The 12,107-nt window shown below is 43.1% G+C and overlaps 1 protein-coding gene across 1 annotated transcript in view; it reads left to right on the plus strand.

The window, feature by feature from the left end:
- The window catches only part of LOC143282919 (uncharacterized), a 28,743-nt gene extending 26,697 nt beyond the window's left edge, over window positions 1–2,046 (plus strand). The window contains exon 4 of the mRNA XM_076588806.1: window positions 1,823–2,046. Within this exon, the coding sequence (XP_076444921.1) occupies window positions 1,823–2,013 (191 nt within the window). The 3' untranslated portion in view covers window positions 2,014–2,046. The remainder of the gene's footprint in view (window positions 1–1,822) is intronic.
- Window positions 2,047–12,107: the final 10,061 nt, after the last annotated feature.

Raw genomic sequence — 12,107 nt, forward strand, 5'->3', positions numbered from 1 at the left:
TCGGACTAAGAGGCAAGATTGCACTGTCTCTCAGTGCTGCAGCTTTGGGAGCTAGTTGGCCTTTGGGGAGAGCATCCCAACGCCGAGTGTCATGAAGCCCGCTTGGCCGAGATCAATGGGACGTAACTTAGGCAAGACGCTCTCCGGTCAGGACAACAGTTGTCTCCTCTGATGGTCACTGAGTCGAACACGATAGGCTATGATGCTTTGCTTACCCACGTGAACATGCAAATGATTTTTTTTTTTTTTTTTTAAGAAGAAGAAATGAATGAATAGAAAGATTAATAATAATAATTATAATAACCATCATCATAACAATAAAACTTGTTTTGCCTGTTGCAGAGAAGTTGAAAACTAATGAATAATTAATGAATAAATAAATAGATAAATAAACGATAATAATAATGATGTTAACAATAAAATAATATCAATACTAATGACAATAATGTTAATAACAATAATAATAGTATTGATAATAATGATGATAGTAATAATGATAATAATAATAAAACACTTTTTTTCCTCAGTGTTGCAGAGAGGTTGAAAAATAACGAATAAATGAATAGATGTAAGATCGACAAATAAATAATATCAATAATGATAACAACAACAATAATATCAATAATAATGATGTTGATAATAATAACACTTTTTTTCCTGTTGCAGAGAGGTTGAAAAATAATAAATGAATGAATAAATAGATAGATAAATAAACGAATTTATAATAATAATAATGACAATGACAATGATGATAATAATAATATTAATAAGAATAGTAGTATAGCAGGCCTCCTTCAGTCATGGCTGACCATAGATAGAGTATATCCGACCTAATATCTAACTGGGCTGTCTGCTTGGACCAAGCAGCGTCGCCTGTGACTGTAGAAACCGATGCGAGAGAGACAGTCTCTGTCGCAGCGGTCACATGTGTAAGCTGTGCTGGTCTGTTGGCTGCCGTCCCTTTTCTGCGAGCTCGCTTTTCTGCTGCAGTAGCTGACAGTTTGTCCTCACAAATCCGTAGCTGATTCTTGAGAGTGCTTCTCCAGCTGTTGCGGTCATCTGCAAGGTCCTCCCAGGACTCAATGTTGATCTCAAGCGCCTTCACGTCACGTTTGCAAACGTCTTTGTATCTCAGCTGTGGGCGGCCGATGCTTCTCTGCCCCGTGGCGAGTTCTCCATAAAGGATGTCTTTTGGGATGCGACCGTTTCCATGCGGCGAACGTGGCCCAGCCAGCGCAGCCGACGCTGTCTCAGCATGGTATACATGGTCGGGAGGCCAGCGTGAGTCAGGACTTCGGCGTTCAGTTTGTCACCTTGTCTTGCCAGGAGATGCCGAGTATGCGCCATAGGCTTTTCAGGTGGAATGTATTGAGCCTTTTCTCCTGACGAGCATGTGTGGTCCACGTCTCACTTCCATACAGCAAGGTGCTGAGTACGCAGGCGTTGTATACGGCCATCTTTGTCTTCGTGGTCAGCTTGGGATTTGTCCACACTCATTGTGTGAGGCGGGCTAGCGTTGTGGCTGCCTTCCCGATCCTCTTGTTATGATGATAAAAGTAATAGTAATAATGATAGTAATGATAGTAATAATGATAATAACAATAATGTTACAACAACAACAACAATAATAATAATAATAATAATAATAATAACACTTTTTTCTTGTTGCAGAGAGAGGTTTGAAAAATAATGAATAAATGAATAGATAAATAAATAATATTGATAATAATAATGATAACAATAACAATAATGTTAATAATGATGATGATGATGATGATGATGATAATAATAATAGCAACAATACTTTATTTCCCTGTTGCAGAGAGGTTGCGCGAACTTAGACCTAACCTTCGTCCGAGTCAGCGGCACCTGATGCTGTGCCAGCAATGTCAGGCGGTGCCCTACGTGGCGCAGGTGAACCAGTGTGGTCACCGGCTTTGTTGGACCTGTCTTCTGACAACAGGCGTCAGGGCTTGTCCTTGGTGTGGCCAGCGGCAGAACCAGCTGCCGTGATTCTGATCAGTCCGCGGGGAAAGGAAGCCAGTGTCTCAGAACATCACAGACAGACACTGCATGGAATACACCCTCTTTGCGTGTGTGTGTGTGTGTGTGGGGTGGGGGGGGGGGCAGGGGGGGGGGGGGGCGGAGGGGGTCTATGTGAGTATGCGTGCCTACATGCGTGTGTGTGTGATTTGTATTGATCACACGCTGCCGACTGAGATTTATCTAAAATGTAATTTGTCAGTTGACTGGAGATTAATTTCATCATTTTATCATGAAGTGTCCTCATTATGTTGTCAGGGAGCGAAATGCACGATTTTTGTGTGCTCCCTTCTGATTGGTCGGACAGGAGAGTCGGAAGTTGGGATGAGGAGTAAACGGTTCAACTTTTTGGTCTTTTATTGTAATGTCTAGATCTAAAGTGATGTTGAATTTTTGAAGTAGGTTATGAATGAACTGAATGAGAGAGCGTTAGGCCTGTGGTAAGAATGTGTTCGTGATTATATTAGTTGTGGGAAAGGGGTTCCGGGAGAATAATTTGTCAGTTCTTTTTTGTTTTTTTGTTTTTAATTTAAAAACAAAAAAACTTTCTCCGTAATATTTCTCGGAAATTTTGTCGAATATCTTTATATGTTTTGGTCGTGTGTATGCATTTTCCGAAATTTTACGATGTAAATATTTGATATATGAGTCTTCTTCGTCTTCTTGGCGTTCACAGCGGTATCATCAGTCCGGTTCTGGCGATTGATGACGTTGTTTGCTTCCGCTCCTCTCGGTGCCATATAATTTGGTCGTGAGTGGAGTGTCGACAGGCCACACATCTTGTCTTGCCCGTTTGTACAGGGGACAGGTTTGGAGGGTGTGTTCCGCTGCCTGGTCTTCCTGCTCACAGGGGACAGGTGGAGGATGGCACCAGCTTCAGTTGTCGATACATGTGCAGGGATCAGGTTCGTCATCGGTCATTGACGCATTTAATTTTGAAATGACCTATTGTTTTTCAGGTTGCCAGGTCACATGACTTATTGTTTTTATGACCAGTCGGTCAACCAAAGTAACCATATCTCTCTCTCTCTCTCTCTTTAACGATCGCGATCGCTTTGTCGTCTGCTCCTACAGGAAATGACTATAAACTGGTTTTATTAAAATACGGATCCGTGACGAAACGAAATCCGAAACGAATCTTTATCGCTGCCTTTCGCGAGCTTCGGCGAGAAGAATTGGCGTTCCCACTTTTGCATTAACCGAGTGTAGTTCCGGGAAAACTGAAAGTAGACTTCTGCTATTTGACCTATTGATTTTCAAAATGACCTATTGATTTTATGTTCTTCCGGTCATATGACCTATTGTCTATTGAACCCAACCTGATCTCTGCATGTGATTATTCACGTCCAGCTCCTCTTGGTGCCATATAGTTTGGTCGTGAGTGGAGAGCGGACAGGCCACACTTCTCGTCTTGCCCGTTTGTACAGGGGTCAGTTTAAGAGGATGGGCTCCGCTGTCTGGTCTTCCTAGTGGGAGATGGCACCAGCTTCAGTTTTCGGTACACAAGTTGCATACACTCGATCAAATATTATGTGAATAAGAATGATATTCAGATTGAAGGAAATGAGGCACAAATTAACACAAAATCTAAATAACACCGGAGATTAGAAAAGAGAGATAAACCACTTGCAGAAATTGCTGAAGCCAGGCAGCCTGCGCCGCGAGACGCATTCATTATTCATGAGCTGCCTTTGCCCCGCCCAAACTAAGGGAAAGCGTCAGTCGAACGCAGTCTCCTGAGTGATTTTATAATTTGGATTACACCTTTTTTCCCTTTTCTGTTTGCTTCATCCCACGCAGATGTCAAACTCAATTTTGTTGTGAATAACATTCCTAAATATTTATATGTATTGGTTACTTTTATTTCCCTATCACCACAGTACCATTTTTCACGAGTCGAAAGATGACCTCCATTGCGGAAAACTATAATATTGGTCTTATCGAGATTCACTGTTTGTTGTAGTCTGTCTGTTTCTTGCTTAAGGGCATTTAATTGATTTTGTAACCCTATGGGTGTGTCAGACAAGAGAACAACATCATCAGCAAATAGCATTAAGAGCAAATCTGTTGCGCCAGGTATCATTTGTATTCCATGTCTCCCCTTCTTTGATAACTCCACTGCCAATTCACCGACGAAAAAGGAAAACAGCTGTGAGCTTAGCATACAACCTTGTTTAACCCCTCTTGGACACTGAAAAAAGTCTGAATAAATACCTTTGTCACGAACACATACAAGTACAGAATCGTAGATGCTTTTAACAGCCATGTAAAACTCCCGAGAGAGAGAGACAGAGACTTAGAGAGAGAGAAAGAGCACAATACAACGGTCTGCTCGGGCAACATGAAGCGTTCGTATATATATGAATTATATATATGATTATGTACATATAGATAGATTTAGATTTACATACTGATAGATCTATATGAAATTATGTATGTATGTATTCATGTATGTATGTATGTATAGACAGATGTTAGAAGAGAGACAGAGCTGAATATGTGTTTTGTATTTTGATATATATATATATTTTTTGTTGTTGTTGTTGAAGAAATGGTGATGTAAACCAGAAAGTGTGAAGAAAAAGTAGCGTTACGAAAACGCAGTTCAATAATTTACAACTGTCTCTCTCATGTGCAACATTGCACTGGGGGGGCAGGGGGGGGGGGGGGGAGCTGCTTTATTTTCTTTTTATATTATCTACATTCAAGCAGATGCAAACGTGCTAAAAACCAAGCAAAAATGAATCGGTTTTCATTGTATACAGCGAATCTTACTACACGTGGGAAATTCCAGGCTTAACTTAACTTTCGCTTTACTGCAGCTGAACCATCAGAACCGACTAGTTTCCTTCAGGTGGGGAAGGAGAGGGTGATTTACCCCCACCCTTCCGCACTGCGTGTGTGCCCCAAAACGGCTTCAGCACTGTTATAGACAGTAAGAAGGGGCCTGCCGCGAGTGGTTTATCTCTCTTTTCTAATCTCCGATAACACCTAGTGAGTGTAAATAAAGGATCTAAACAGTATTACGAAATGATAATGAATAAGTTAGAAGTATCCAGCATTAAATCATTTATGACATTGGAGGAAAAGTTAAATACACAGTTAGAATGGGAAGCAATGTTGAAAAAGATATGCAAATTACAAGATATGAAGTTAAAATGGTTTCAAATTAGATTTTGTCATAGAATCTTAGTGACAAATACAATTCTTACAAATTTGGTATTAGTAAATAACTGATGACAAATGTAACTTCTGTGGCAGGGAGAAGGTCACTGTGAATCATTACCTGTATGGTTGCCAGTATTCACTTTCACTTTGGAAAAGATTACAAAGTATCATCATAGAAAAATGTCAAAACTATGCTGACTTAAGCTTTAATATTAAGCTTATATTATCTGGAACTGAAGAAAACAGCAGAACTGATGATGTATTAGATCTTATCCTATTACTTGCAAAATTATTTATATACAGATGCAGAATAAACAAACTTAGACCAAATATCCAAACGTTCTTGAAAGAATTGAAGATAAGATACAAAACTGAAAAACACGCACACCTACTGAATATGCAAAATCATGAATTTGTTATAAAATGGCTCCCATACATGAACTTTATAGAATAATAAGTTATGTCAAAATAGTTTTTCAGTCCCTTACTTAAAAGAAAAAGATCCTATATTTAACCTAATTACCTTAATCTGAGATATATATATATATATATATATATATATATATATATATATATATATATATATGCATGTATATATATGTATATATATTTGTGTGTGTGTATATATATATATATATATATATATATATATATATATATATATATACACTGTGTGTCTGTTTATACTTGACGTGTGTGTGTGTGTGTGTGTGTGTGTGTGTGAATTTAGTAGAATTTAGTAGAACTTTTTATAAAGCTAAAAAAATGATTTATGAACAGGGCCAAAAAGTTATGTTTTCTTTACTTCAGTCAGCCAGAAATCAAGATTTACCTTTACATATCATTCTGGACATGTACCAGTCTATGATTGTTCCTATTTTGTTGTATGGTGCAGAAATATGGGGTTATGAAAATGTAGATATACTTGAAAAATTAGAATTGAAATTTTTGAAACGCTTGTTCAAACTCAACAGAAATACTATGACCCAAATTGTTTATGGAGAAACTGGTATTTATCCACTTAGTGTGTTAGTGAAAATGAGATTAGTTCGATTTTGGACCAGCTTAGTGATATATAGCTTAATGATTTTCTGGGAAAATATATTTGATATTACTTGTACCGAAATGGTATTTATTCTTCAAAATGGTATTTATTCTCCTTATGCCACTCCTTATGTCAGGCGAGTTCTGTGCATGTGCGTGTGTGTGTGTGTGTGTGTGTGTGAGGGGGAGGTGGGGGTGCCGGGGGGAGGTGGGGTAGAGGATGAGGTATGTGAGTGTATGCAAGCCTACACTGTGGGAGCCGGATATTGGAACGTATATATATATATATCTATATATATATATCTTTGTATATATGTGTGTGGGGTTGGGGGTGGGAAATATGGGCGTGTGTGTGTGTGCTTGTACAAGTAAGTGTTCATCTGTGTGTGTGTGTGTGTGTGTGTGTGTGTGCCGTGGAAGCTGTGATACATAGACTAGAAATGAGTGTGTGGAGGAGGGGGGTAGGGGAGGTGCAGGGTAATGTGTGTGTGTGTGTGTGTGTGTGTGTGTGTGTTGGAGCTCATGTACGTTTATATGTATTTGACTGTGCTTTCATATCTGTGAAACTGCATGTTTGGTGTATATCTGTTATGCATGTGTGGGTGTATGTGTGAATGTGTGTCTTCATGTTTTACATTTATTTTCTTATTTATCATCATTGTCGTCTTATTTATTTATTTATTATTATTATTATTATTTTATTATCATTACTACTACCTTTTTTATATTATAATAATTATTATTTATTTATTTATGTAAGCTTATCTATTATTTATTCACCTTTTTTTTCCAAGGCCTAACTAAGCGTTTGGGTTACGCTGCTGGTCAGGCATCTGCTTGGTAGATGTAGTGTAGCGTATATGGATTTGTCCGAACGCAGTGACGCCTCCTTGAGCTACTGAAACTGAAATCTTCAAAATCGATGAGTTGTATCAGACAAATTTTATTAGAAGCAGGGTATGACTGTGTTTGGGATGGTCAATTCTTCTTGGAGAGGGAATCTTTCTGCAAGAATGTCAACATTGCTTTGAGAGATAGTTTTCAAAATCTATGGAGACATGCTCTAGAAGCGAGTAGTAAATGTTTGTTTTATCGAAATTTCAAAAGTGGATTTGGTAGAGAAAAATATATAAGTCAAATGCCTGATAATGATGTTATCAGCTTCTTCAGATTTCGAAGTAGTGGTGTGTCCATCGAGATCGATGATGACCATCGTTGTCATCCAGATGGGGGATGGGGGTAGGGTGGTGGTGGGGTGGGGGGAAGGATGCTCATGAATCTATCTGTGAGTGCGCAGATGGCTGAATAGTCCAATCTGCGCACGAAATGTTCGCTGACAGTTGGGGCAGACAAAGACAGGCATATCATTGTCAGGGAGCTTGTTTGCCCGTGACTTTCTGGCCTGCCTCTTCTGAACAGCTGCAGCAGTCCTGTTGGCCTCGCACAACTTGGCGCCTTTGTGCACAGCAGCGCGCCATTTGTCACGGTCCACTGCAGATTCCTCCCAGGAGTCAGGGTTGATATCAAACGCTTTCAGAGAGACTTTCAGAGTATCTCTGAAGCACTTCTTCTGACCTCCGTGTGATCTCTTCCCTTGTTGCAGCTCGCCATAGAAGAGCCTTTTGGGCAGCCGATGGTCTGGCATGCGCGCCACGTGTCCAGCCCAGCGAAGCTGGGACTGCATCAGGATGGTGAAGATGCTGGGAAGGGTGGCTTTTGCGAGCACCTCTGTGTCTGGGGTCCTGTCTTGCCACTTGATGTTCAGTAGCTTCCTGAGGCATGTTGTGTGGAAGTGGTTCAGCTTCTTGGCATGTCGTTGGTACACTGTCCAAGTTTCGCAGGCGTACAGTAGTGTGGGGAGAACTACTGCTCTGTAGACCTTTAGCTTGGTCTCAAGACTAATGCCTCTTCTGTTCCAGACATTTGCATTGAGTCTACCAAAAGTTGCACTTGCTCTTGCAATCCTGACGTTCACTTCATCGTCGATGGTCGCATTTCGTGACAGTGTGCTGCCAAGGTATGTGAACCGCTCCACCGCATTGAGTCTCTGACCGTTGACTGTGATGTTGGGCTCAACGTAGGGTTTCCCTGGGGCTGGCTGATGGAGAACTTCAGTTTTCCTCGTGCTGATGGTAAGGCCGAAGTTCCTGCTGGCAGTGGCAAACTTGTCAACGCTGAGTTGCATGTCAGCTTCAGATCCAGCGTTGAGGGCACAATCATCAGCAAACAAAAAGTCTCTGATGATGTCTGTCATGACCTTCGTTTTTGCTTGAAGCCTTCTGAGGTTAAACAGCTTGCCATCTGTTCGGTACTTTAGGCCGATTCCAACATTGCCATCTCTGAAGGCATCAGTAAGCATTGCAGAGAACATGAGGCTGAACAGCGTTGGAGCCAGGACGCAGCCTTGCTTGACACCATTTGTGACAGCAAAAGGAGCAGATGTTTCGCCATTGTCCTGGACTCGAGCCTGCATGCCTTCATGGAATTGGCTGACCAAGGAAATAAATTTCCGAGGGCATCCGTACTTGGCCATGATCTTCCACAGTCCCTCTCTACTCACGGTGTCGAAGGCCTTAGTGAGGTCGACATAGGTGGAGAACAGATCAGCATTTTGCTCCTGACATTTCTCTTGCAGCTGCCTTGCAGCAAACACCATGTCGGTGGTTCCGCGCTCTTTCCGGAATCCACATTGGCTCTCAGGCAAATGACCTTGGTCAAGGTGTGCTGTGAGGCGGTTTAGTAGGATCCTGGCAAGTATCTTGCCTGCGATGGAGAGCAAGGAAATGCCCCGATGGTTATCACAGGCTTGCCGGTTCCCCTTTCGCTTGTACAAGTGAATGATAGATGCATCTTTGAAATCCTGGGGGATCGTCTCTTCTTTCCACATGAGTGAGTACAGCTGATGAAGCTTCTCAGTCAGCACAGTGCCTCCATCCTTGTAGACCTCTGCTGGTATGGAGTCTGAGCCAGGTGCTTTGCCACTGGATAGCAGACGGATTGCTTTCTGGGTCTCAAGAAGTGTTGGCGGATCGTCCAGTGCTTCGTTGGTGGGGACTTGTGGGAGACGGTCTATGGCTTCATCATTTATGGAGGAAGGGCGATTTAAGACACTGTTGAAGTGCTCAGCCCATCGTTCGAGAATTTTCTCCTTCTCGGTGATCAAGGTATTCCCATCTGCACTGAGGAGGGGGGGTGATCCTGAGGATGTGGGGCCGTAGACTTCTTTTAAGGCATCATAGAACCTCTTCATATCGTGCCTGTCAGCATATCCCTGGATCTCATCAGCTTTGTCACTCAGCCACTTATCCTGCATCTGGCGTAACTTTTGCTGAACAGTCCTGCGGATGGCATTGTATGCATCCTTTTTTGATGTGGACTTAGGGTTGCTCAGGTAAGCTTGATGCAGACGGCGTTTCTCATCCAGAAGCTGCTTGATTTCATCACAGTTTTCATCAAACCAATCTTTGTGCTTTCTGGTCATGGGTCCCAGGGTCTCTGAAGCTGTACTATAGATCAGCTCCCTCAGGGTCTTCCAGTCAGACTCCACATTCTGGTTGTCCAGAGAGGCGGATTCCAGACGATCTTCCAGCAGCTCCACAAAGGACTGTTTGATGGTGATGTTTTTCAGCTTAGCGATGTTGAGCCGTTTTGGAGCCTTCTGGCCTTGGGGGCGTCTCTTGGGCTGGATTCGAATATTCAGCTTCGAGACTACAAGGCGATGGTCTGTCCAACACTCGGCGCCGCACATTGTCTTTGTTACACGTACATCTTGCCTATCCCTTTTCCTGACGATGACATAATCGATGAGATGCCAATGCTTTGAGCGAGGGTGCATCCATGACGTCCTGTTACGGGTAGGGAGGCAGAAAACTGTGTTGGTTATCAGCAGTTCGTGCTCTGCACAGGTCTGAAGCAAAAGCAATCCATTTGGGTTGCAGTGGCCCACACCGTGCTTTCCAATCACTCCATCCCAGGAGATGTAGTCAGAGCCAACTCTAGCATTGAAGTCCCCAAGAATGATGAGCTTGTCTGCTTTAGGGATGGCAGCAATGACAGAGTGAAGGTCCTCGTAAAACTTCGCCTTCACTTCATCTGGGATGGTCATGGTCGGGGCGTAGGCACTGACAATGGTGAGGTGCTTCTGGCCAGATGCCAGTGGGAGTTTCATGGTCATAAGCCTATCGTTGACTCCCTTTGGGATTCCAGCTAGCTTGCTGACAAGTGCTGTTTTTACTGCAAAACCAACGCCAGCCTCACGTCGCTCTTCGCTTCCTCGTCCACTCCAGAAGAAGGTGTAACCAGATCCCCGTTCACAGAGCTCGCCTTCGCCTGCAAGCCGAGTCTCACTCAAGGCTGCAATGTCGATGTTGTATCTGGCGAGTTCGGATGCAAATAGTGCCGTTCTCCTTTGGGGTCTGTCCGCGTTATCTCTGTCCAGGAGAGTCCTTATGTTCCAAGCACCAATGGTGAGAGGAACGATCCTTGTTTTTTTTCTTTTCTTTCTCTTTGTTTCGACCGCTGATGTAGGGTCCCCGCCAGCCGCGGTATGCTGGCCAGGGTGATATGGAGCAGGCAATTTTTAGGGCACCTTTTCTAGCCCCTTCCTCATGCCAGGGAGGTGAGCAGTGCATTCCTAAAGAGGGCTGCTCAGACGCTCAGACGGCTGCCGAGCTCCATCGCTGCTCCTGTCGACGAAGAACGACCCTATGGCCTGAGTCGCCTGCGTGCAGGTCTGCGGCTGCGACTGCCAGTGTACCCACACCTGTCGTTTCGTCGCTCGCCTGTCACCACAGGACTTGGGGGTGATGAAATGATGAAGGATGAAAGGTCATTTAGGATGACTGATGACTTGCGCGATGAGTTTGTTTAAAGTGAAGAGGAGTTGCGCAACGTCGACCTCACTCTCTCGTCCGGGTCCACCAATTTCCAGTGGCAAGACTAAGTCGAGACGACTGGAGGATGAGCACGGATGCAGTGGATGACCAAGATATCCTTTCGGTGTCTCATCTTGCTCTCTGCACTCCACAGTGCGTTGCTGTAACCGCCTTCCTCTCCGTTGAACCGATAGGTTTCTTCCGCAGATTCTGCCGGATCCAGACTTCGCATACATGGGTAGACACACCCCGGGGGCCAACTGCGTGTGGCATGCACACAGCACGGTGGAGCTAGATGGCCGTCGGTGGCTCTCCTGAGCCGACGCCCTTTTATGGATCTTTTATGGATCTCCATAAGGGTGTCTAGCCACCCGCCTCACCAGTCCCGGAAGGGAGCGGTGGGAGTGCCGGTTTAGTCGTCGGCAACCCGACCCTGAACGGGTTGTACTGGATTACAGGTTACCAGTAGCAGATCTAATGACCTGACCTGACTCGAAGTAGTAATCATAAGCTGGAAATAGAAACAGGGAGACACAAAGGCATACCACGAGAGTTACGGTTTTGTAAGGTTTGTAACATGTCTGTGATTGGTGATGAGATTCATTTTATAATGGAATGTCCCAGTTATGATCAGTTACGAAATAGATATGTTCCTTAAAAGATATTTGTCTCCAAAATCGGTTTTTAATTTTTGTAATATGCTCAAAGGAGGCAAAAAAAAAGTCATTTTAGCTGTAAGTAAGATGATTAGATTTGCAAATGTTGCCTAGTTATGCTTTTGGAGTTAAAAGACATTTGTGTTTTCTCAACTTTTATGTGACATTGTTGTGTATTTGGAAATGTTTGTTCTGGGCACGAAAAGACTATTTTGCAGTTATCCTCCATACTCCAATAGGAGTGAAAGGATAATTAAAACTTGAAACTTGTGTGTGTGTGTGTGTGTTTTGACATTAGCTCTGCCTTTTTCGTGCTTTGTCT

This window comes from Babylonia areolata, chromosome 6 (genome assembly GCF_041734735.1).
Source record: "Babylonia areolata isolate BAREFJ2019XMU chromosome 6, ASM4173473v1, whole genome shotgun sequence".
Taxonomy (NCBI): domain Eukaryota; kingdom Metazoa; phylum Mollusca; class Gastropoda; order Neogastropoda; family Buccinidae; genus Babylonia; species Babylonia areolata.